The sequence below is a fragment of the Lissotriton vulgaris genome, chromosome 4_1 (assembly GCF_964263255.1).
Source record: "Lissotriton vulgaris chromosome 4_1, aLisVul1.2, whole genome shotgun sequence".
Lineage (NCBI taxonomy): Eukaryota > Metazoa > Chordata > Amphibia > Caudata > Salamandridae > Lissotriton > Lissotriton vulgaris.
Window position 1 is genome coordinate 607,952,798 of NC_141691.1, and position 26,033 is coordinate 607,978,830.

General features: G+C 43.4%; 1 protein-coding gene across 1 annotated transcript in view; it reads left to right on the forward strand.

Moving 5' to 3' along the window:
- Window positions 1-26,033, forward strand: part of NME8 (NME/NM23 family member 8) — an 843,103-nt gene that overhangs the window by 452,231 nt on the left and 364,839 nt on the right. The window contains exon 8 of the mRNA XM_086967295.1: window positions 4,734-4,805. Within this exon, the coding sequence (XP_086823421.1) occupies window positions 4,734-4,805 (72 nt within the window). The remainder of the gene's footprint in view (window positions 1-4,733; window positions 4,806-26,033) is intronic.

The following is a 26,033-nucleotide window of genomic DNA, read 5'->3' on the forward strand; positions in this document are numbered from 1 at the left end:
GCATTTGTAGTGATTAAACTGTATTTAGCAAGAAGACCAAGACCGCATAGAGTCTCTACATAATTCATTCTTAGATTAGCAGAGGTAGCCCTTAGAAAGAACTACTTCAAGTTCAACAATGCCTATTACCTGCAAACGAAGGGGACCGCCATGGGATGTCCTTTTGCACCGGAGATGGCGGTCCTCTTCATGGCCCAATATGAAGCCAAATTCATTTCTGATAATCCTTCTCGAGCAATGTCCGGCAGTGGCTCCGCTATATTGATGATGTCTGGTGCCTATGGTCCGGCCCAGTTGAGACTTTGGAAAGTTTCTTCGGGTGGTTGAACTGCAGGCATCCAGACATCAAGTTTAGTTACACCAAAAGTAAGACCAGAATAACATTTCTGGACGTGGAAGTTGTCTCAAGTGAGAAGGTATTCTCAGTGTCATTACATCAAAAAGCAACTGACAAAGAATACAATTTTACACTATAATAGTGCACACCTGAGGAGTTTAAAAGATAACTTACCCTATGGTCAACTGCTACGCATTCATAGAAATTGTTCTACAATATAGGATTTTAACCAATATGCAGGGAATTTTTGTGATCAAATGTCAGCCAGAGGTAATCCGAAGAAAATGCTGTAACACGCAAGAAAGAGCGAGCGTGGTTTACACCACAGGAGGCATTGTTGGAAAAAAAGACCAAACCAGCATTAGAAAGATTGGTATGCGTGTCAACATTTGGACCTGAAACAAATAAATTCAAACAAATAGTGCTAAGAAACTGGCACTTGCTTGGAAATTTGGATTGTCCATTCCCTAGGCCCTTGTTCGCAATAAAAAAGAGCAGGAGTATAGGCCAAGAGATCTACGATTCAGGGCACTGAGTTTGAGCACAGAGGGGTTAAATAGAAACACACGATGTTCACTAATTGTGAAACTAAGAACGTCGTGTATGCAACAGAATGCTCATGTGCTAAATTGCACATCGGTAAAACCAACCAACAGTTTAATCAGAGGATGACACAACATAGGTCCAGGATAAGAAAAAAGGTGACCATTGCGCCAATGGTAGAGCATTTTATGAAGGCGGGACATTCCGAACAGGACTTTAGATGGACTGTGTTAACTGCTTTGAATGCATCGAAAAATGTGGCAGATGAGTAGTCTTTATTCTTGAGAAAAGAGGCATATTTGATTATGCGATTTAATAGTGTCGAGTCAGGTTTAAACGAAATGACAGAAGTTTTGAGGATCTGATGTAAAGTTGTGGAAGAATTTCAAAAGCTGATATACAATGGTTATTGATAATGAGCATTCAACTGTAATCTGTATTGTGCATTCAAGGAATCATATCTATATATATAAATAAAAACAAAAGTATGTCTGTCTGTATGTTTGTCCTTTATGCATTACGACTCCATTCATCCGATCGCTATGAAACTTTGGGAAGTTGTTGAGTACACTCCTGCGAACGTTTCTGGTATAAATTATTTTTAAAGATCGGCCCCCCAGGGCCCTCATAATCTTTCGAATACTGAATTTGCAACCGCAACTTTGCAACTGTACAAGACTTTCGGTGAAAAAGATGATGAACAATGTCATCGAAGCTTCAATTTTGAATGGGAAATTCAAGGGGGAAGATGTACTGTTGCCACGTATTCCATTGATCCCAACAGATATGCCATTGAATTCAAATGTTGACAGTTTCCAGTGCGACACGATTTTGCAATGACCATCAACAAAGCACAAGGACAATCGCTGCAAGTGTGTGGACTAGATTTGGAGAATCCGTGCTTCTCACATGGACAACTGTATGTGGGCACCTCACTCGTCGGAAAAACTTCTGATTTATTCGTGTACGCACCAGACGGAAAAACAAAAAACTATTGTGTATCCAAAAGCACTCAAATAAATAAATAGAATTAAAATGACACTTTGAAACGTTTTCCATATTAAAATGAATAAGTTTCAATAAAAATGACACAATGTAAATTGATTGTCATCATAACAAATTTACTTGAATTTCCTTTCTTCTGAGATCGCAGCAACGCGCGAAGGGTAAGCTAGTTGTTAATATTTTGGAGATCATGTTTTGGCTAAAATATAATCCAGTCAAGGTGAAGGTCAATATTTCAAAAAAGAGTTTGGAGGCATTTCCTATTTATGAGAAAGATCAGTGTAAACTAACAGAACTTGCTATATGGACGTGTGATGGCCCAAGTTGAATAGTCTGTAGATGACACCAAGTGACAGGGTATCTGTTTGGCAACAATCAAGATGTAATATATGAAGGGTGTCAATATAAACTACAATTCCCAGGAACCCTCGATAACCTAATTCACATGTGATTCTCGTAATTATTTTGAGTAGGCCCAAAAAGGTTTTGTGCATAATTGCAAGTCTATCACATAGTATTTTTTACAAAAACATGTCGTGTCAGGTGATAAAGTAGGTAAGATTCCGGTAATTATGTAGGTGAGTTAGGATTGGGGGAAGCCGCATAACTCCCAGAAGGCATAGCGCAGTTAGATCTATTTCCGGGGGGCCGCAGAATACGGCGTCTTCCGGTGTGAGACTATGCGAGAGTTGCGAGGAGACACGACTGCTCTGTTGAAAATAATTAGAAGGTGAGCACATAGCCAAATCGTTTTTTAACCGTAAAGCTGATATAGTTTAGACGTGCGGTTGTAATAAGATCCGCCCCATTTGTTCTCCCTAGAATCGAAGATAGTATCATGAAGTAGACAACTATACTGTCCTTATATTTCACTGGCAAAAGGTATGTCGCACAGATGTGAGTTCCCTTTCATGCGTGGGAATCGAGGGTCATTTATTTACAGGGATGTTCATTTTCCCTACAGAGACAGTTTCAATTCGTGCTCGTAGGAAAGCAGATTACCTTAAACAAGCGTATCGCCACGAGAAGGACTTGTGGAAGGTATGTCTGGTGTTCAAAGTAGCACCACCACATTATAAATAAAGCACTTGGTCAGTTTTTTCAAATCAAACTTTTCTTATTCACAGACAATGATGAGGAGCATATCCATTTTTTGATATTGAGAGAGATACATGATCTTTGAAAACACAGTCTCAAGCAAAATTATTCACGACATTGGCAGGTATTTGCTTAAGTGCCAGTGAGGGTCACGGGAAATAGAGAAGAAAGGGGAGTTGGTCTAATAAGTTCTGTTTTTTTTTAATATATTGTAGATATATCCAATGTGGTGAAAGTAAGATGCCCTGATGAGAGCCCCATAGAGAACCAGTGAGGCTTGAAACGCGTCGGCAGTTGCTATTAAAGTAGCAAAGAGTGGATAAAGGATCAAAAAAAGAAATAGAATTGATTCATGATTAAGTTTAGATTAACTTATCAGAATGCTTAATGATATCCAATTGAGCCATCGCTTGAGTACATGTAGAACATTGGTTTGTTTCGATGTATCTATGGATGTGTAAAGTTTTGTGCAAAGTATTGTTTTTGTCATGAAAATGTTGATTTTGTATATTGTTGTAATTATTGTGTAAATTGTAATGTATGTAAATATGTATATAGTATTGTGGTCTTCCATGTGAAAGATTTAAAAGTCCTTCCAGAAGAAAGAGTTGTTCAAAAATAGGGTAAATAAATAACCCAATCACTGAAAGAAAATGTGTGGTTGTTGTAAAAACAATTTATAAATAATTAGGATTCCAGGTTTTTTCCTTCTTTCAACTGTACGAGGAGGGGGCATGTGAATTCATGAAACTGGTTGGTGTTATTAATAGATGCACAACAGGAGATCGTGTATTCTTTGTTTGCAGGAGTATGACTTTTAAAGGGGAGGTTGCAAACTTCAAAGTTACAATAGGTATGAAGGTGGACATGCATGCTTCTCAGAGTAGCCTGTGCTCAGTAAGAGGAGGCATGTAGTGGAAGTAAAGTTAAGGGAGGTTATTTTGTAACAAAAAAAGGAGATGCAGCAATCTGGCATTTTAAGTCAATGTCAGTTTTAATGGTAGTGCAGAGTAGGATTTTTGAAGACTCCATGCAATTTTAGGCTGTAAAGCTATAGTAGAAACATTATTTGCTCATGAAATATTTCCATACTGGGTTCTTTTGATAACCACTAGTATTAGGCAAACAGGCTATCCCTTGAAAGGCTACCACTAGACTGTTGCTTTAGCAAATACAGCTGACCATTCAAGGGCTAGAAGCATAAAGAAATGGCTGGACCTATATATTGCTAATACTGAGAGGTTTAGGCTGGTCTTATTTCTAATGCAATGCTTATATTATTCTTATTTTTTACTACTTGGCCGTCATTACACTTGAACTGTTTATTTTTTTTATCCTTGCGTAAACACAAGTTTGTGCAAGGATTGGAATGACATCTTTCATAGTAAGTGATGTATATCTACAATTTTCACCAGGGTGAATTTTACCAGATAAAAACCATCCAAAATGTACTGAGGGAAAAACCTGGTAAATACTGGTACTTGTGGATTTTGGTGTGAAATACTGAAATCTGCATGTTTCGCCCCATTTTAAAGTGCATAACTTGTAGTAGGTGACAATTATTGCATATTTTAAATTCCATTCCCTGGGGTATTGAATTTTAAAGGTGCAATAATTATCACATAACATGCCACGTCATTCGCAATGAGGGCCTTAATCATGTAGGAACATCAACAAAGAAGATTAGAATACTGCCACTACAATACAATTAAAATTACTATTCTTCACTATTACAGGGATATACTTTAAGGAGCCCTACACAGTTGTGATTATAAAGCCTGATGCAGTAGCTAATGCAAAAGTAGACAGCATTAAAGAAAAGGTAAGGCTGTCTTTATTTATGTATTTACTTATGTACAGTGGAAAATCTTTTTTTATCATTTGTATCTAGGATGTTTTATTGTTGTATTTTATCACAAATAATTGAGCCACAAGTCCCTTATATCAAAAACCATAATGTGGGACTAATTTTAAGTTTTAGATATGAAATATTCTTCTGTGGTGGAAATACAATCCTTGCCATTATACTAGTGGAAGCCTGTAGCGGCTTAGCAATGTGGCTGTGGACCCTAATGCATGCATAGAAAATAGATGCATCATCTCTTATGGGTCGATTACGATGGCAGACGAACTGGAGTCCGTCCACCATCATGGTGGTGCCCAGGACCTTCCACAATACATGCAGCAGTTCCACACCCCAAATTAGGATGCAACTGCCACTGTGGCGGTTGCATCTTTCATCTTAACATTGCGGCGAGTGCTGCTGCAGGGGGTTAGTTCTACCGGAACAAAAACCAAAGTGTCATTAGGCAACATCATACAAAAATGATATCTAAGTATGAAAAAACACAGGAGAATCTAATTGTATGGAAAATATATCTTATTTTATATTTAAATTGGAGTACAAATTAATAAAACAAGTAGCAACTAGTCATGAAAAGAAGTCAAATCAAATTAACCTAACAATGCATGACTAAACATCTATTCCAATTAAATCAAAAGCAAAAAATCTCTGAATGAGTATACATATTGCTCCATAATAACACATTTCTGAGGAATAGGAGACGAGGTCGACGTTTCGGTCTGTTCGGCATTAGTCCATCAGACCATCTTCAGGACGAGTCGAATTGTGGCTGGGAGAAAAGACTCTTGTGAAAAAATCACTACCATATACTTGAGATATGGTCAATACTGCTAATTTATAAGGACTGGCAGAGGCAGCCTGGTACCACGAAATGAATTGATGGTTACTGCTGCACATGATAGACTGTAGTTAAGGATATGAATTTCCTGTACTACTTCTTAGAACATAGAGTATGCATACAAATGAATGGCTGCAAAATGCTGTACGTTCATACACAATCTTAATCGCAGTGTAACGTTTCGGCAGCTGCTTTGCTTCATTGTAGCAGATTGCTTTACCACATGGGGAGCTGCATGTCAGCAGCTCCCCTTGTGGAAAAGCAATGCTGGCTCCAGCAGAAGGCGGTGAGCCGGCAGGACTGTGGGGGTATTGGGGCTCCCCTCGTGGCCCCCAAAGGAGAGGGCTGGATCCGGGGGATGGGATCCCCGGGGTCAGAAGGGTGCCGGGAGGGGGGCCACCCAAATTTTTTTTAAAAAATGAAATAATTAAATCAAGGCCCGCCCCGGAGGATGGGGTCCCTGGAGCCAATAGAGGCCTCAGGAGGGGGGCCACACAGCCCCCTCCATAAAAAAATATTAATAATGTGGCCATGAAGTGGTCAGGGTGGGGGGCCACCGGCCCCCTCCCCATAATAAAATGTTGTAGTTTTTTTTAACACGCAAAGGCCGGCCCTGGGCGATGGGGTCCCCGGGGCAATAAATGGCCTGAGGAGGGGGGCCGTGCAGCCCCCCTCCAAAAATAGATGTAAACAAAACACTGGTGCAAACTCCAGGGAATAGTGTCCCCGGGGCCGAATATGGCCTGGGGAGGGGGACCACGTGGACCCTTCCATTTTAAAAAAACAATAAGGGTCAGGCCCTAGGGGATGGGGTCCCCAGGGCCCATAAAATAGGAAAGGAAGAGGGGCCACACAGCCCACTTCATAAAAAAATAATAAAAAGACGTGATTGTGCCGGAGGCCCCGCCCCCTCTAAGCAACACGCCCTGTGGCGCATTTTAAGTTGGAGAATTAAGTCCCCTTCAATCCTGAGGGCCCCTGGGGGCCAACTAGCCCACCAGGTATCTCCGGTAAGCGCCACAGGCCTGCGTTGCAGAGAGGTGGTCCAGGCCACGCCCCTTTTTACACTTCCCTGTAACGCAGCTCTGTGGCACTTACTGGAGGTATCTAGTGGGCTAGTTGGACTCAAGGGACCCTCAGGTTTCAAGGGGACTTTACCAGAGTGTTTGCAGAGTGGTGAAGAAAGGGGGCCTGGCCTTTGTCTACCTCTCACCAATCCCACTGCGTGGGGCTTACTGGAGGTAAAAGGTAGGCTAGCTGGCCCCTAAAGAACCCCCAGGAGTGAAGGGGACTTCAATCTCCATCCAAGAGAATGCCAGGGAGCATGTTTGCAGAGTGGTGGGCAAAGTGGGCATGGCCTGGTACGAGTACTTGCCAGTGCTCCTGTGTGGGACTGATTGGAGGTAATAGTTTGGGAAGTTGCCTCCCAAGGAGGCCTTGGGGGCCAACAAACCCTCTTGTTACCTCCAGTAAATCCCACACAGTGGGATTTATAAGACGTCTTCAGGGGCCATGGCCCCCTTTCTCTACCACTCTGCAAAAGTGCCTTGTGGCAGACTACGGGATGGGGGATGAAGTCCAATTTAGTTCTGAGGGCCACGAATCCCTCCTGGTACCTCCTGTAAGTCCTACATAGTGGAATTCCTTAGCATTGGTTGGATGCCCAGCACCCTTTCTCCACCACTCTGCAAACACGACTACTCGTTAAAGTTGCATATTTCTGCACCTCTGACTTAGAGGTAGTTTTAACCCCTTCAACGCTTATGACGAGCTGGGCTCGTCATGGCATAGCCTCCTCGCACGCTGATGGCGAGCCCAGCTCGTCACGTAAAGTGCGTTTCCGCAAAACCCAGCGTGCGAGCGGAATTCCGCTAGCGCGCATGGTGTTAATCCCTCTGCCCTATTATGTACTAGGGCCTTACAGAGGAGGTCATGCTAATCACAGGGGGCCCTAGTGTATGTAGGTGTTTTCACTGCATTCTAAGTGTCTTGTAACATAGCACTGGCCCTGGGGCTCTTTAGTCAGAGTCAGTTACCACTAGTAGCCCTATGAAAAAATTGTGGGCACAGGATGATTTTGAAACAAGTCCTCTTTCTGGTCCTCTGTTGGTTCTTTCTGCATATGTCTTGCTTCTTCCTGCACTTTTCTTCGACTTTGTGTACTTCTGTTGCTTCTTTCTGCATTTAATTTGCTTCTTTCTGTGCGTTTTTAGTTAGAAACTAGCATTCAAAAAAACTTTGAAATTCACTGAAAAAACCATAGGGTTCAGACACATTATAGTAAGAAATTAGCCTTTAAAAAAACCTTAGAAATTCACTGAAAAAACATAGGGTTTAGGGAAAGATGTAGTTTGTTGGAAATTTCAAGCGTACAAAACCAGATAAATTCCCCTATTATAGTTAGTTCAGCTAACTATAACTTGCGACCCCGCAATGCACTGCTGATGACTTCACATGTTAGATCACTCATGACATGGTCAGTTTATTTATTTTCTTAATATATTTATCATTGTTTGTTTTAATTGTTTATTTTTTAATGTTTATATTATTTTTAGCAGATGCGGTTTCTGGGGCTATATTTTGCTATTGAACTGTATGTAATTTGTATATATTTATATATATATTATATATATATATATATATATATATATATATACAATATATTACCTACTGGCGGTCGCCAGTAGGTAGTTATAGTTAGGATTTTTTTCAATGTTAAATCTCAAAATTCTATTTGGAATAACTTTGGCACCGGTTGACGAATTTGCCTGAAAATTTCCTGAAAATGGCCTCGTCGACCTCCGGTTCTTCCTTGAAAGTTTGGGGGGGATACGTCAAGCGGGGGCCGAGATAAAAGGGGGGTCCCAAAACGCGTTTTCCCCATGTTAATTTCCATAGGGCGGTCGATTTCACTTTTAGCCCGAACGGCTGAATGGATTTCCACCAAACTTGGCAAAATTGTAGGGTCTGGTAGCCCCATGTGCCTTTGCTATGTCTCAAGATATGTGCTGCAGTGGATTTTGAGTAATTTAGGTTCAAATAAATATATATATCTATAGGCTCTCTCCGGTGCGCGCACCGGAGTGCGCTCCAGGCGCGCCACGCGACTTGCGCGCAGAAAGCTGATTGGCTCTCAGTTGTCTGTAAACATTCTAAACAGTCCGGAGCGGCCGCCATCTTGTGTCTCGGTAGGATCGAGACACGAGAGGTGGGCAAAACAAAGAGGGAAATGACCATAAGGGGGCAGGGTAGACCCCCCCTTGACCCCCTAGGTTTGATGAGGGGGCTATGAAAGGGCCCCGCGGGGCATTCAAAATATATATTTTTTTTTCGTTTTGCGCGGGGGAAGCGCCCGGTACGCGCACCAGGTAGCGCACCGGGGAGCGTAAAATGAGGGAAAAAGATGACAGAGTTTTTAAAAAATGAAGTTTTTATTTAGAAATTGGAGGTAGTTCTAAAAAGAACTTTTTTTTTCTTCTTTTTGTTGTTTTATATTTTTTTTGTGTTTTTTGAACTTTTTGAACTTTTTTTGGCTTTTCAAAACAGTTTTATATTTTTTTTGTATTTTTTTAGGGGGAGAAACAAAAAAAGGGAATTGAAACTGGCTCAACTGGAGCAAAAAAATAAAAAAAACCAAAAATTACTTCTTTTTGGGGCACTTGTGATTATCACCTGCAAGGACGATGAGCTTAACGCTTTTTTCACCATAGGCGATAAGCTTGCCACATGCAGAACAAGTGATTTTAAAATCAGCAAATCTTGGCTGAATGCAAGGCATCATCTCGGATGTTTCTGGTCCCGATGAAGTGGGTTGGTTTGTTTGGGAGGTGGTCCTTGACGACTGGGGGAGGTTACTGGCCAGTTCCCTGAACTCAGCACGAGAGTAGTTGTTTGGGTGCTTTCTGGTCATATGACGAATCATGGTATAGTTACCAAATGAATATTTTTTGTTTGGGTTGCCCCGTGAAAGTTCCTCATTGCAGATAAGGCAAGTTACCTTGGGCGCATTCACTTTTTTCTTGCCCTCTGGGATTGAAAAAAACTCCCATACAATGTGTGGCTTGGGTTTGTATGGGGTATTTTCTTCAGGCAGCCATCTTCTCCTCCCCTCCTCCTCTTCCTCTTCCTCCTCCTCCTGTTCTTGACCACCAATATAATCTTGAGGTGGTCCTCTTGGTGGTTGTGGTGGTGGTGGTGGGGCAGATGCACCAGCTGCTGCTGCTACTGAAGCCATTATTAATATCAAAAAGGTACAGAGATGTACAAACAGGTCTTCCTCAGTCAAAGGACAAAGTCAGAATAAGGAAAAAAGGTGGGGTCTTTCAGCAGTGCATTGCACGCGCAAGTTATAGTGAGTCCAACTAACTATAACGTGGGAATTTCAATGGTTTTATATCAGTAAAATTTCCAGCTAACTATAACTGGTGTGAAACCTATGGTTTTTTCAGTGAATTTAATAGGTTTTTTAAATGCGAATTCCTAACTATAACCGGTCTGAAACCTATGGTTTTTTCAGTGAATATGCGCCCAGCCTACTTAGGAGCGCCACTTAGGTGAAAATATGAGCGCATGTTGGAAGGGATTCGGAGATGGTGCACATCCATTTCTGATCGTGCTGGTGAAATGAGACTTTGTTCAGACCATCGGAAGAAATAGAACAAATGTGCGAGTGATACCAACTTACCTGGCTGTTTCTATCAAAGGATTCCACACCAACACCAGTGCAACTGCCACAAAGGTACTTACTATTCACTTTGAAATTTGAAAATAACGAGGACTTCCAGTTTGTTATTTTTAGATAAGTGACAGTGCACTGTGGGATTTGTATTTCAACTTGGCCACGTGATCCCAGAACTTTTTAAAGCAAGCACGAGCGCACCTGGCAATTAAATCGTCTACCTTCCACCTGTGAGCAAGGCCAAGTGAGGCCGAAACGTTAGGAAACTGGAAGGGTGTCGTGCTGCAGGATACTGAAATAAAGCGTCATTTCCAGCAATGGGCCTCATCTCTTTTGTTACACTTGCTGGTGTCTAGATGGGCTGCTCCGTGCCCATCATTTTAATGAGGTCGCCCTGAAGGGTCGGGGGCTCCGGAACAGGAGAATGCTGCGTTTGGATATATATATATATATATATATATATATATATATATATATATATATATATATATATATATTCCAGCCGAGTTTTTGGCGCTAAGCTGTATTGGCCCCTTACAGCGGCGGGCTTTGGACGGGATCGCCAGTCCCACAATACTCCAACCTCTCGTCCCCGTTTCAAAGAACGACGTCCGACAAAGGGAAGGCTTTCCCGAAACGCCTCGAGTGGGATGTGAAATAAATTCAGTTTGACATACAATTGAGGCTTGGACGTCGTTCTTTGAAACGGGGACGAGAGGTTGGAATATATATATATATATATATATATATATATATATATATATATATATATATATATATATATATATATTGTATAATCCTAGCCAAGGAAGCTATTTCGAAAATACAGTGTCTGCAGGAAGGGATTCAGAGAGAGGGAGATACCTCTCATTCTGATCGTGCCAGAGCTGGGGCATTATCGCAGGCAAACATGAAATAACAGCATCATGCCATGAGCAATCAACGTGACGGAGTGAGTAATGAAAGCCACTGTTATTGAAATATGCACTGAATAAGAATGGGACATTTAAAAGAGAAATATAATCTATTAAGATTTCATGCACCGGATTATGACTATCAGTGCAATGCATCATGGGGACTGTATTTTAGAAGGACTGTCATGTGATTTTGAAGTTTTAAAGCACGCACGTATGCACTATGCAAATCATTGTCTTCACCTGTGACCAAGGCAATAAGACGCCGAAACGCATAAGGGAATGGAGATGCCTTTGCGCTGCTAAACCTGTGATTAAAATGCTCCTATTCCGGTATTGGGCCTTATGTGTTTTCTTGATGGATGTCAAATGGACGGGCTGCTCCGTGCCCGTTTTTCTGAGGCCGCCCTGTAGGGTCAAGGGCTTCTTTGCTCGGAGGCTGTTTTTTGACATATATATATATATACATATATATATATATATATATATATATATATATATATATATATACCACCAATACTCACCTTTAAAGAAAAGCAAGCGGGACACATGCTCCGGGACAGACAGAGGATTTATTGAAAGAAACAGAGCTCAGTCCTTTACAGTCCGTGAAACGCTATAGTGATCGGCAGATGCGTTTCTGGACGGTTTGGCTGTCTTCAGTGCCGGTCTCACAGGCTGCTGGAATTCCCCTGGGGTTGAGGCGGAGACCACTCCCTATGAAGCCGTCCCACAACTCCTCCTCCCAACTGCAGGTGTGTGCTAACTGTTTTCAGTTCTGGGTGAACTGCATGATGGTCAACAAAGATATAATTTTCTAAAGATCATCAACTCTGATATGTGTTTTGATTGTATATAGAGGTGTGCAAGTATTTTTATAATGAAATACGTGTTTTTTCTATGTCTACACCTTTGCAACTCACGTCAATGGGTGGAGCATCACTGATAGAAAAAATTGTATAATTTTGGAGCTGACCAGGTGCGCGGTGTGTGACCAAGAGCACTAGTTGCTCGAAACGCGTAACCCGAGAGGTTAAAAATAAAATCTCCTTGACTGCAACCATTGGGTCCGAGTCTTCGTTTCCACAGAAGTGTGGTTTTTCTTGAAGATTGTCCTGTTCATATATATATATATATATATATATATATATATATATATATATATATATATAGATATATATATATATATATATATATATATATATATATTTATATTTATATATATATATATATATATATATATATATATATATATATATATATATATATATATATATATATATATATATATATATATATATATATACCACCAATACTCACCTTTAAAGAAAAGCAAGCGGGACACATGCTCCGGGACAGACAGAGGATTTATTGAAAGAAACAGAGCTCAGTCCTTTACAGTCCGTGAAACGCTATAGTGATCGGCAGATGCGTTTCTGGACGGTTTGGCTGTCTTCAGTGCCGGTCTCACAGGCTGCTGGAATTCCCCTGGGGTTGAGGCGGAGACCACTCCCTATGAAGCCGTCCCACAACTCCTCCTCCCAACTGCAGGTGTGTGCTAACTGTTTTCAGTTCTGGGTGAACTGCATGATGGTCAACAAAGTCCATTGTGGTGCCACATTCAGTAATGGAAATGCCAAGCATCCAGAGATGCCCCTAATATACGGCGGTGAGTGATATGCATCCACAACGCACCCAGGTGAGTTGATCCCGTTCCGACCTCCCTCTGTACCCTGAGTCAGGCGGCACAATGCCGCCTCCTCTCTCCCCTTGATAAAATGACCGCCAGATAGCAATACCTTTGCTTGGGGGGGGGCGCCGCATTTAGTACTCCTCGTACTAATACCAACGTTTTTTGCCGATAAATGCGGTGCTCCTGAACGAGAGGGCGTGTCCCCAACCGGTCTCAGCAAAACCGGTAATCCATATACCACCAATGCTCACCTTTAACCCCTTCACTGCGGCGGCTATTCCGCCGCAGTGCTAAGGGGGCGGGGCAGCCGCGCGGCGGCCGCATGCTGGTGACGGAACCGCTCCGTCACCAGCGTCGGTTGAGCTGTGCTTGTGATGGAGATGGAACGGTTCCGTCATGGCCCGCCCCGCTCAATAGAACGTCCAGCGCAGGCGCGAAATTCGCGCCGAGCGGGCCATGACGGAGCCGCTCCGTCATCAGCACAGCCCAACCGTAGCTGATGATGGAGCGGTTCCGTCATCAGCATCCAAGGGGTTAAAGAAAAGCAAGCGGGACACATGCTCCGGGACAGACAGAGGATTTATTGAAACAAACAGAGCTCAGTCCTTTACAGTCCGTGAAACACTATAGTGATGGGCAGACGCGTTTCTTGCCGGTTTGGCCGTCTTCAGTGCCGGTCTCACAGGCTGCTGGAATTCCCCTGGGGTTGAGGGGGAGACCACTCCCTATGAAGCCATCCCACAACTCCTCCTCCCAACTGCAGGTGTGTGCTAACTGTTTTCAGTTCTGGGTGAACTGCATGATGGTCAACAAAGTTCATCGTGGCGCCACATTCAGTAATGGGAATGCCAAGCATCCAGAGATGCCCCTAATATTCGGCGGTGAGTGATGTGCATCCACAGCTCACCCATGTGAGTTGATCCCGTTCCGACCTCTCTCTGTACACTTAGTCAGGCGGCACAATGCCGCCTCCTCTCTCCCCTTGATAAAATGACCGCCAGATAGCAATAACTTCGCTTGGGGGGGCGCCGCATTTAGTACTCCTCATACTAATATCAAAGATTTTTGCGGATAAATGCGGTGGTCCTGAACGAGGGTGTGTGTCCAACCGGTCTCAGCAAAACCGGTAATCCATATACCACCAATGCTCACCTTTTAAAGAAAAGCAAGCGGGACACATGCTCCGGGACAGACAGAGGATTTATTGAAACAAACAGAGCTCAGTCCTTTACAGTCCATGAAACACTATAGTGATGGGCAGACGCGTTTCTGGCCGGTTTGGCCATCTTCAGTGCGGGTCTCACAGGCTGCTGGAATTCCCCTGGGGTTGAGGCAGAGACCACTCCCTATGAAGCCGTCCCACAACTCCTCCTCCCAACTGCAGGTGTGTGCTAACTGTTTTCAGTTCTGGGTGAACTGCATGATGGTCAACAAAGTTCATTGTGGTGCCACATTCAGTAATGGAAATGCCAAGCATCCAGAGATGCCCCTAATATACGGCGGTGAGTGATATGCATCCACAGAGCACCCAGGTGAGTTGATCCCGTTTCGACCTCCCTCTGTACCCTGAGTCAGGCGGCACAATGCCGCCTCCTCTCTCCCCTTGATAAAATGACCGCCAGATAGCAATACCTTTGCTTGGGGGGGGGGGGGCGCCGCATTTAGTACTCCTCGTACTAATACTAACGTTTTTTGCCGATAAATGCGGTGCTCCTGAACGAGAGGGCGTGTCCCCAACCGGTCTCAGCAAAACCGGTAATCCATATACCACCAATGCTCACCTTTAACCCCTTCACTGCGGCGGCTATTCCGCCGCAGTGCTAAGGGGGCGGGGCAGCCGCACGGCGGCCGCATGCTGGTGACGGAACCGCTCCGTCACCAGCGTCGGTTGAGCTGTGCTTGTGATGGAGCGGTTCCGTCATGGCCCGCCCCGCTCAATGAAACGTCCAGCGCAGGCGCGAAATTCGCGCCGAGCGGGCCATGACGGAACCGCTCCGTCATCAGCACAGCCCAACCGTAGCTGATGATGGAGCGGTTCCGTCATCAGCATCCAAGGGGTTAAAGAAAAGCAAGCGGGACACATGCTCCGGGACAGACAGAGGATTTATTGAAACAAACAGAGCTCAGTCCTTTACAGTCCGTGAAACACTATAGTGATGGGCAGACGCGTTTCTTGCCGGTTTGGCCGTCTTCAGTGCCGGTCTCACAGGCTGCTGGAATTCCCCTGGGGTTGAGGGGGAGACCACTCCCTATGAAGCCATCCCACAACTCCTCCTCCCAAGTGCAAGTGTGTGCTAACTGTTTTTAGTTCTGGGTGAACTGCATGATGGTCAACAAAGTTCATTGTGGTGCCACATTCAGTAATGGGAATGCCAAGCATCCAGAGATGCCCCTAATATTCGGCGGTGAGTGATGTGCATCCACAGCTCACCCATGTGAGTTGATCCCGTTCCGACCTCTCTCTGTACACTTAGTCAGGCGGCACAATGCCGCCTCCTCTCTCCCCTTGATAAAATGACCGCCAGATAGCAATAACTTCGCTTGGGAGGGCGCCGCATTTAGTACTCCTCATACTAATATCAAAGATTTTTGCGGATAAATGCGGTGGTCCTGAACGAGGGTGTGTGTCCAACCGGTCTCAGCAAAACCGGTAATCCATATACCACCAATGCTCACCTTTTAAAGAAAAGCAAGCGGGACACATGCTCCGGGACAGACAGAGGATTTATTGAAACAAACAGAGCTCAGTCCTTTACAGTCCATGAAACACTATAGTGATGGGCAGACGCGTTTCTGGCCGGTTTGGCCATCTTCAGTGCGGGTCTCACAGGCTGCTGGAATTCCCCTGGGGTTGAGGCAGAGACCACTCCCTATGAAGCCGTCCCACAACTCCTCCTCCCAACTGCAGGTGTGTGCTAACTGTTTTCAGTTCTGGGTGAACTGCATGATGGTCAACAAAGTTCATTGTGGTGCCACATTCTGTAATGGGAATGCCAAGCATCCAGAGATGCCCCTAATATTCGGCGGTGAGCGATGTGCATCCACAGCGCACCCAGGTGAGTTGATTCCGTTCCGACCCCCGTCTGTACCCGCCGCCTCCTCTCTCCCCTTGCTAAAATACCGTAAGATAGCAATAACTTCGCTTGGCGGGGGTACCGCATTTAGTACTCCTCGTACTAATACCAAAGTTTTTTGCCGATAAATATATATATATATATATTACCTAGTTATAGTTAGGACCTAGTTACCATAGGAAAATGGCAATATTTTATTCCCAATAACTTTGGCGCCGATTGGCGAATCTTCATGAAATTCTTTGTTGATATCAGCTCCTATGTTGAAAGTTTGGGGCTGATTTGTTAAGGGGGGCCAAAAAAAAGGGGGGTCCCAAAACGTGTTTTCTCCATATTAATTTCCATATGAAACTTAAGACAAGGCTACAGGTCGAACGGGTGAAGAGAATTACCGCAAATTTGGCAGGGAGAAGGGTCTTGGTCTAGAAAGCGCGCTTTTGTTTATTTGGTGTAAATTTGTTCAGTAGTTTTTGAGAAAATTTGAAATTCACAGATATCGATATTTGGGAATTCTGCCATCTGATTGGCTGAGGCGTTCCGAGCACGAGCTTGCTGCTGATTGGCTGCGAGCGGTTGCAACTAGGAAGTGTTGGCTGCCATTTTGTGATTTCGTTGAAGCGAATAAGGGGAAAAAAGGGGGGAAAGGTGGGACATAGGAAGGTAGGAGCACTGTAACCTCTGTGGGGTGTTTAGGGTGTGCTTTAGAGAGGGTGCGAAGCAAAGTATTCACCCCTACCGGTGTGTAAGTGGTCGGCTACGGAAATTAAGTGAGGTATTGTGAAGAGTCTGAAGCGGGTAAGGTGAGCTGGTGCGGGACTCAGGGATTAAAGCGTGATCCCAAATTGTGTGTCTTATGCTGTGAAGTCATGTGCCGTGGCCGCTGCACTGCAGTTGTGGAAGTAGTGTCAGCATATGTTTATAACTACTATGACGAACTACTGACCGGTACAGGTCTGAAAGTCCTGTGGCACAGAATATATGTGAGGTATTGTCTAGAGTCACATGCTGCTAATCTGAGCTGCTGCCGGAGTCGTTGATTAAAGCGTGAGCCCGAACTATGTGACATATGCTGTGAAGTCATGTGCTCTGGCCACTGTGCCACATCTGTGCAAGTAGTGTCAGCTTGTAGTTATAGCTACTTGGATGAACTTTTGATTAGAACATTGTAGCTTGTGTATGGTGCTTAGGTGGTGTTGTATAGGGAGTGCTAAGGTAAATCAATAAGGTATTTGTAAAGTGCAAACTACTCACCCCTATGGATGAGTAGAGCTGGGGATCAAAGCGAGAGGTTTGTGCTGCAAAGTGAGATGGTCTGGCCGCTGCATCACAGCTGTGTGGAGAATACATTTTGGCGAGGGTGCTGGAGTTGCGTTATATGTCCCTAAAATAGCGGGCCTAAGTTGTAAGTTATAGGGTGGCTCTAAAAAGAGCCCATGTGTTCATTAGTTCGAGCTACATGTAAGTGCGGATAAACAGCTTCAAGTTATTAAGGAAAACTCGGTTTCCCTGATCTGTGAAGTGTACTCCATCACTTCTGTATATATCTGCATATCAAAACGTATGTTGTTGTTGTATATGGAGCCCATTTTGTAGTCTCTGAGGTATGCAGGTACAGCTTTGTTGACTTTTTTCCGAAATTTTTCAATCTGAGGACAAAATTGTTTGGACCATTTCCAGTTCTGTCTTTGGCATATATTGGAATATACAAAGACAGCTTGAGGCAAAAGTAACATCAATTGTCCAAAGGTGTCCTTCATAGGCATTTACAAACCTTCCCAAGTCAATGTGCCTAGGTCGTTTCCACCACAGTGCACAATCATGAGGTCAGGGTGTTGGAGATGCAAACTGGTTTTAGCCAAAGGCAACAATTGGTGCCACTTCAATCCTCTCTGTCCAAACCATTTAATGTCCACATTTTGTAAACCTAGGTATCCAATACGTCTCTTTTCTGCATACCTCTTGCACCAGAAAACATAGATATGTCCTACGATCCACACTAGCATTTTGAAGGTATGGCTGGTAGATATGGAAAGATGTCTGTAGCTCATGCAGTTCCTTCGTAGAATAAGAGATATGTTTAAAGATGGGGAACTAGTTTCTCTTTCGCATATAAAACGGTACCTGATTGGGAGATGAAAAGCATTGTTTTTTAAAAGTAGGGTACACATAAGTTTTGTGGAAAAGTATCTTTGTGATTGGTTGAGAAAAAGCAGTTTGCACGTGGAGTACATATTATAGGATAACATTTGCTCAACTCAACCACACCTGCTACTTGCATTTTGAATTTCAAAAGACAGTGGTCCCTAGTAGTTCAGGGATTAGGCAGAATTGATGGACATACACTCAATAGTCAGTATGACCTTTGTCCAGCAGGACAGGTTTTTATTTTAAGAGATATGGAAAACATAAAATGATTTTTTACAAGGTGGGTACAACCAGTAACCCACAGGGGACAAGACAAAACAGGGGGGTAAACTTGACGCAACAAAGGCGGTCTGTGCTAGTATCTCAGTGAACAGACAATGGTAAAGTACAAAGCATCATTGTGAACAATTTTCTATTTGTAGGGTACATATGATGCTACTATGTCGACGGCGTTTCGATGCCTACACACAGATACATGGCATCCTCTTCAGGACAAAGAATTAATTTGTTTGTCTTGAAAGCATAACAGTTTTTTGTAGCCAATATTGTGGTCCACAAAGTAGTCTGTTAAGCAGTACCTATGCTTTTGGAATCAAAGCAAGTAGGGAAAATGAAGGGGTTAGGAGCACAATAGTATCCAAACCAGGGCAAGGGAGCCTCTAAATACGAGACCGGACCAATCGTGTCTCATTCCTGGTTTGGCTGCTCCTTGTCTATGCAGGATACAGAATGGCGATTCCCGCCATTCTGTATCCTGTATTCTGTATTCTGTATTCTGTATTCCCGCCAAGAAAGTGGAGCAAATATATGTCATATTTGACACTAATACTCGCCCAGACAAATTCATTCCAGCCAATGTTGGCTTTTCTGATGCCACGACCTTCTCCAATTACAAACGAGAAGATACCTATTCTTATTCAGCAGACCACATCAGGCTCTCCCCATGACCCTCTTTCTCCCAACATTTTCAAGCAAGCAAGCTCCTGAGACGCTGACTCCCAGTCTTACCATCATCTTTAATGCCATGTTTGCTCAGGGTACATTCCCCACCATTTTGAAAAGGGCATCTATTTTGCCACTACTAAAAAAAAACAACCTTGATCCCACTGAACCTAATTATTACAGACCTATTTCCCGTCTTCTTCTACCTGCAAAATTAGTGGAGAAAATTATGAATAAACAGTTAACTCACTATTTCCAAAATAACAACTGTCTAGATGTAACACAGTTTTGAGTTTCGGGCAGAACACGGTACTGATTCAGCCCTAATTTAAGCCACAGACTAAATCAGAACAATTCTGAACACATGGGGAGCTGCTGCTCTGATTGTGCTCAATTTATCCGCAGCTTTCGACACTGTCGATCACAATCTCTTACTAAATTGTCTGAATTCCATTGGCCTCTCCAACAAAGCGCTTACAGTGGTTTAGTCCTGCTTGTCAAGCAGAATACAATCAGTAGCTCTGGGCAGCTAAGAGTCTCCTCTTTTTGTACTCCTGTGCTGAGTCCCACAGGGCTCATCTTTGAGCCCCACACGTTTTAATATTTATGTATCAGAACTGGCGAAACTTATAAGTTCTTACGGACTGGCCTTTACATCTTATGCAGATGACACACAAATCTTCCTGTCGGTATCAAAAAATGCTATACCACCAATGCAAAATTTTAAGGACTGCATGCTGGCGGTCAGCTTCTGAATGAGTTCCCATTGTCTGAGACTGAGGGCCTCATGTAGGTAAATAGTATTTACTGATTCGTAAATACCGAATTTTACCGATTCGGTATTCAGTAAGATTCGGTATTTACCGAGTCGGTATTTTCCGATTCGGTAATTGCCATTCATTTCTATTGCCATTCATTCCTGCCTGGAGGCCCATAGGAATGAATGTCAAATACCGATTCGGTAAAAGGGGGGAAACATTGAATGGTGGCAGGGTGTCACTTTGACACCCTGTTGCACCCTTCAATTGTTTATGGATGCACATGTGGCAGACATACATGCCCTAAGGGCATGTATGTCTGCAACAAGGCACTGAAGCAATTTGCATTAAATTGCTTTTTTATTTTTTGTTATTTACCAACAACTTGTAGTTGGTGGTAAATAACGAATCCTAACATGGGATAAGCACTCATTTAAGTGCTCCCTACATTAGGAATTCAGTAATTTACCGAATCGGGATTTAGGAAATCGGTAATTTACTGATTCCTTCAATTACCGATTCAGTAAATTACCGAATCCTTAATTTCGGCCCCCTACATAAGAAAAGCCCATGACCGGCCGGTAACGGACGAAATTCGTTAATTTTGGCCAGTACGGACCGGTAATGAGCCACCTACATCTGTCCCTGAATTCCGACAAAACGGAAGTAGTAATTTTCAGCAGTTTTTTGCTAAACTGGTCACAGAGTTGGTGGCCTGACAAACTTGGGGCGGCATCTCTCCCAGTTAACAAGGCCAAGAACCTTGGCATGATTATTGATAATAAACTGAACTTCAAGGTTACAGGTTGATGCTGTCTCCTCATCGAGCTTTTTTATACTTAAAACAATAAAAAAATACTACTTTTTATCCCCACGGATACTAGGAAAACAGTGATTTCTTCTCTGATTCTTGCAAAACTAGACAACTGCAATGGGATATATGTTGATACTACGCATACTTTTAGCACGCATACCATTTCCATGCATTTTTTACAACGCAGGACCCTTTACCACGAATACCTTAACACAGGGGTATTTTTAACATATTTATTTTCAAATTAATAAATACAATTTATTATAATTAATTAAAATATTTAATAATAAAATAATTAGTAATTAATTAAAATATTTAAATTAATATTAATTACATTATTTTAAAATATTATATACTTACGTTGTAGCGGTATGCGTTGTAATAGTATCTGCGTTGTAGTGTAATGCATTGTAAAGGTATTCATGGTAAAGGATCCTGCGTGGTAATAGTCTCATAAGTATTTTGTGCTAAATGTTGCGTGGTAACAGTTACATACCCTGCAATGGTCTCTATCTTGACATGCCTGAGAAGCAACTCAACAAGTTGCAAATGATTCAAAATGTGGCTGCTAGGCTTCTGCTGGAAATCCCTAGGCTCCTTTCAGTTTGAAAACATTTGAATAAGCTGCATTGGCTCCCAGTTAAGAACCGTAGCATCTTTAAGGCCCTCTGTATTACCTACAGAGCACTCCAGGATTCCGGCCCCAAGTTCCTGAGGTGCCTACTGTATTGGTATGTCCCAAAAAGGCATCTGCGCTCTGAAGGAGCTAAACTGCTAGCAATTCCTAGAGTTTTCAAATCTAGCTGGGGTGGCCAAACCTTTAGGGCGGCTGCCCCCAAGCTCTGGAATGCACTCCCTTTCTCCGTTAGAACACTTGCAACTTTATCTGCGTTTAAAGGCCTTGAAAACGTGGCTGTTTAAGAAATAAAGACCCGTGCCTTACAGGAACCTCCTTACTCCAAATTTCAGAACTAAGACACCTTTGGGTATTCGTGCGCTTAATACATTTATTAACATAACTTCTCAGCACTTCTGTAATACATCTATTTGGGGAATACTGGTACTTTTCAGGAGTAAACTCGTAATCTAATGAGTACCAGCACAGTACATTGCCCATTTAAATGACTGTTTTGAGGCACAAGAAACCCATTGTCTTTATTCCTCTGGCAGTATGGTATTACTGTCCATACGCTGGCATGTGAATTTATCTAAACTTTTCTAGGACCTGAAAACTTGCCCTTCTTCTTTCTCCCCAACCCCAGCAGCAGACACCGAATCTTCTATCTGCTAGAAGAGTGTTGACATGCACTATTTCGGCCTGCTAAGTTGTCACAACACGTGCTCTGGGAAATCTTCTATCTATAAGCAGCACTATACTTGGCCCATGAAAAAACGCCAAAGCATTGTGCATGCTCCTAAGTTTGTATGTCTGTGCATACCTGTTGCCATTTTGAAGGGAAAGACAGCAAGTTTGTACCATGTGCACCATTCCCTGCCAAGTTCGGGGGAGTTCTGAAATGTGATTGGGACACACTCTTCTGACTCTACTGCATCGCAGCCAATGCAGCCATGTCAAGTAGCATGCATCAGGGGTTAGACTAACACATTTTAGTGCTGGTGTGTGCGTCAGCACACTTAAATGAATTACTCACGCATTATAGGGCCCCTGGGCCCCCATATATGTGATAGGATAACATGACAGTAAGTGCGCTATCACCTGAGGTGCAGCTAAATGTAAACAATCATCATAATCATAAATCATGAAATGTAGGTGCCCCTGGGGTCGGAAAAAATTATGATTACCCCACAGTGCTACTGCTGCACGCATGAATCATGCCAAGCCCGGCACTACCAACACATACCAGCACCTGCCTTGGGTCATACAAACTGCCTTCCAGATGTAAAGAACTCTTAATCTCCTCATCTGCACAGGGGCCCCACAGATACATTCCATACATCACCAACGTGTTTTAATCGGGGGGGGGGGGGCGGGGGGGAGCTCTATACCGATTATTATTTCCGGCAAATCGATGGTCACTCCACGATGGACAGCCGCCCTTCCCTGAGGCAGACACTCAGGTGGCAGGCAGCAGCTGAAAGTGTTTGTATTCCTGTCACCCGCCGCTGCTCCTGCCACAGTCAAAGGCTCCTTTCTAATTGTGCAACATAGAGGTTGCACTCTCACACAAGGATATTTATAGTCAGGGGGGCCACAGCCACCACAGCCACTGTCTGGCAAACAATGTAATCATAGCCACAGATGAAAACACTGGAGAACCATTTTGTTGGATGAACTGACTCCTCCGTATGGTGCAATGTGACCGGGACAACACAGTGACCGTGAAATCCAAGATTCTGCCCAGTGCGGGGAAACAGCCTGCTGCAGTGAAAGGATCACCATCCAAGACCAAACTCCGCCTCCTGACAGATACCTCAGGGAATCCCGTAATAAGCCTGGCAAAAGTCAGTCTGAATCCAAGTGGTTCCTAGGACAGCTGGGCCCAAGTTCGAAGATGCTCTCTGCTAGCTCAGCCTGGATATGCAGTCACCTCTAGTTTGCGTAGGCGAGTCACCTTCAATGTTAAGGGGTTTCCAAAACTTTTTAGAATATTTCAGAACTTCTAATATCTCCAAAGGGTTGTAGTTTTTGAATGTTATCTTTCCATGAACTCCATTGCTTGGTTGTACAAGCAAGAAGGTGTCTATTTAAGTGTCACACATTTGGGGTTGAATGTCACGCATGAGTACTGTGACACTATGCAAATGTCACACATAAAGAATCGAAAAATTGGCAGTTATGCCAAAGCTCACTTGCAGTTAATGAACATTCCATTACATTGTATTCTACGAGGCCTAGAAAACGAGAGCTGAAGTACCTCTTTACAAAATCTAGCGTCTCTTGTCTACCGGATAGAACGTTGCAATGTGAATTAAAATTCAAAACAGTATAATACTGCCCCAGGATACTATTAATAAAATTCTCCTGGCTAGGAGGGGGATTCTAGAGACAGTTTTAATCCAACTTTTTCACAAATTGTCACAAGCAAAACCTACTGCACTGTAATCGGACATTGAAGCACATGTAGGATGTTCTTGGCATCCTAGGTGAAACCCAATGATGAAGCATGCCTTCATCTAGGTTGGTGGGTGAGGGTTCTTTCAAAAACCTAGGGGCATATCATAAAGAGGGGGAGATAATTATCGCTAAGCGCACTTAGAACTAGGATAATTATCGCCACCCAACTCTGAATTTTATTGCAGATATAGCGTGCTATCCGCAACGCTTATCTCCACAGCGATAAAATTCAGAGGGCAAGCTGCCTAACTGTGTGATTATTGCTGGAAATCCAGCGATAATCACACAACTTTTGATGATAGCTTGCTGATAGGGCCTCCCATACTTAGCCATGATATCCACCTTCCATAGGATATCATGGCGAAGTCAGTTTCAAAGTAGGCGTAAGAAAAGTAGCGATAACAGAGGCTATCGCTACATTTCTTGTCGCTATGCTGCTTTGCGTGAGGTTTGATAATAGGAGAAATGTCGCTTAGCCACATTTCTCCCGTTATCCTGGGGAGGAACGCCCACTTTGCATCTCATTAGAGATGCAAAGCTGGGCGTTAAGGGAAAGGGTGAAGAAGCATGGATTCACACATTAGCGTGTACTTGCTAATAGGGCGTTAGAATTATTGCCGCTTTTCGGATGAAAATGACTGCAAAAGCGGCAATAATGTTTTAACCCCCCCCTTGTTAATATGCCCCCTAATATTCTCAAATTACAATCAGAATCCTCCTAAGTTTCTCACTTCACGTGCCTCACCGTCAATGACTTCTGATGACAAACCTGCAAGAAGTACATATGGGTATGTGAAGTGTGTTGTGATCTTCATGCCTCAAAAAGTGTGTTGTGATTTGTGAGGCATGGAAAGTTCTCAGATGATATCACTCTCCCATCCCACCGAGCCCTTGTGTGGTGAGTGGTAGAAACTAAGTGAAGCACCCCAAATTACCAGACCTGCAACAGACAGAGAAAGATGTGTTGTGCATTGTGAACTTTACAGCACTAAACGTGTGTTGTGCTGTGCATGGCACTGAATTTCCTCTAATGACACTGTTCCTGCAGCAGAAAGGTGAGTGCATAGCACACATAGTTAATCAGCAGTATGGCTTTTTAAATAGGCCTTACCCCTTTATCGGATCTTGCTTCCACCAAGTTCTGCTGTGGTTAATGCAGCTTCGCACTGGGCAAAAAAATAGGCCACTATTTCTTGGCCTGCTGTTTGACTTTCATGATGTTTTTTTCCTAGCAGATTAGACGTTTTAGCAAGAAAGCAGTGGTTGACAAGCTACTAAGGCTCCACGGTACTAGGAACGTTCGTTTCTGGATAAATTGCATATACATGTTACATACTGCACATTGTGAGAAATCGAGGTCCTGTTTGACTGTGGTGTGTGCCCTGGTCAAGCAGCAACCACCGTCCTTGTCAGATTAGGCACAAGCAACCCTATATTAACCTGTGCTCAACCCACTGGTAGCTTAGCACAGTGCAGTCAGGCATAATTTAGAGGCAATGTGTAAAAGATTTGTGCAAGTTTTTTTTATTTGCCACCTTGCCTCAATACGGCATCGGGAATTGCTTTCTCAACAAGTAAAAACTGTGGCATCACTACACATAAAGGATACTAGGCAAAATCAGAACAGTAGTGCTTAATTTAATTTAATAAAGAAAATAAGACCAGAATGACAAAAATCCAATCAGTAGAACTGAAAACATGATTTTTTAAAGAGTTCAGCGAATAGAGTGCTAAAAAGCACAAAACGCGATTTCTGGATATCTGGATGTGCTGGACCAGGTCTAAGTCACACTTTTAAGCCAACTACGATGTAGCGCAGGTCAGATACAGTCATGAGGTTTGGCTCTCTGAGGTTTATCATCTCAAGTTCGTGTCAAGAGTCCCGTTCACGTTGAAGTGTTTGCGAGGAGCAGGGAGTGTGCCATTGGAGGCTGTCTACAAAGCATGAAGAGCCAGCCGGCTTCATTGGCGGGTGATTCAAGAGGATCATGGTGGAAGTACCCAAAAGTGGTCGATGCTGCAGTGCAAAGAGTGCCAATGGGCACCACTTGGGGGGCAGGAACTTGCAGCAGCAGGTGCAGGATGGTGGGGAGCCTTTTATGTCCTTGAGGGAAAGATCAGGAGTACAGCAGATTACCCCTTGGAGTCACTCTGGGGTGCTGGGTTCAGGATGAATTTGCAGGTCCAGTTCTTCTTCCCCAGGCAAGAGGGCAGCAGGCAGTCCCGGCCACCTTCCTGTGGTGGCCAAAGGGGC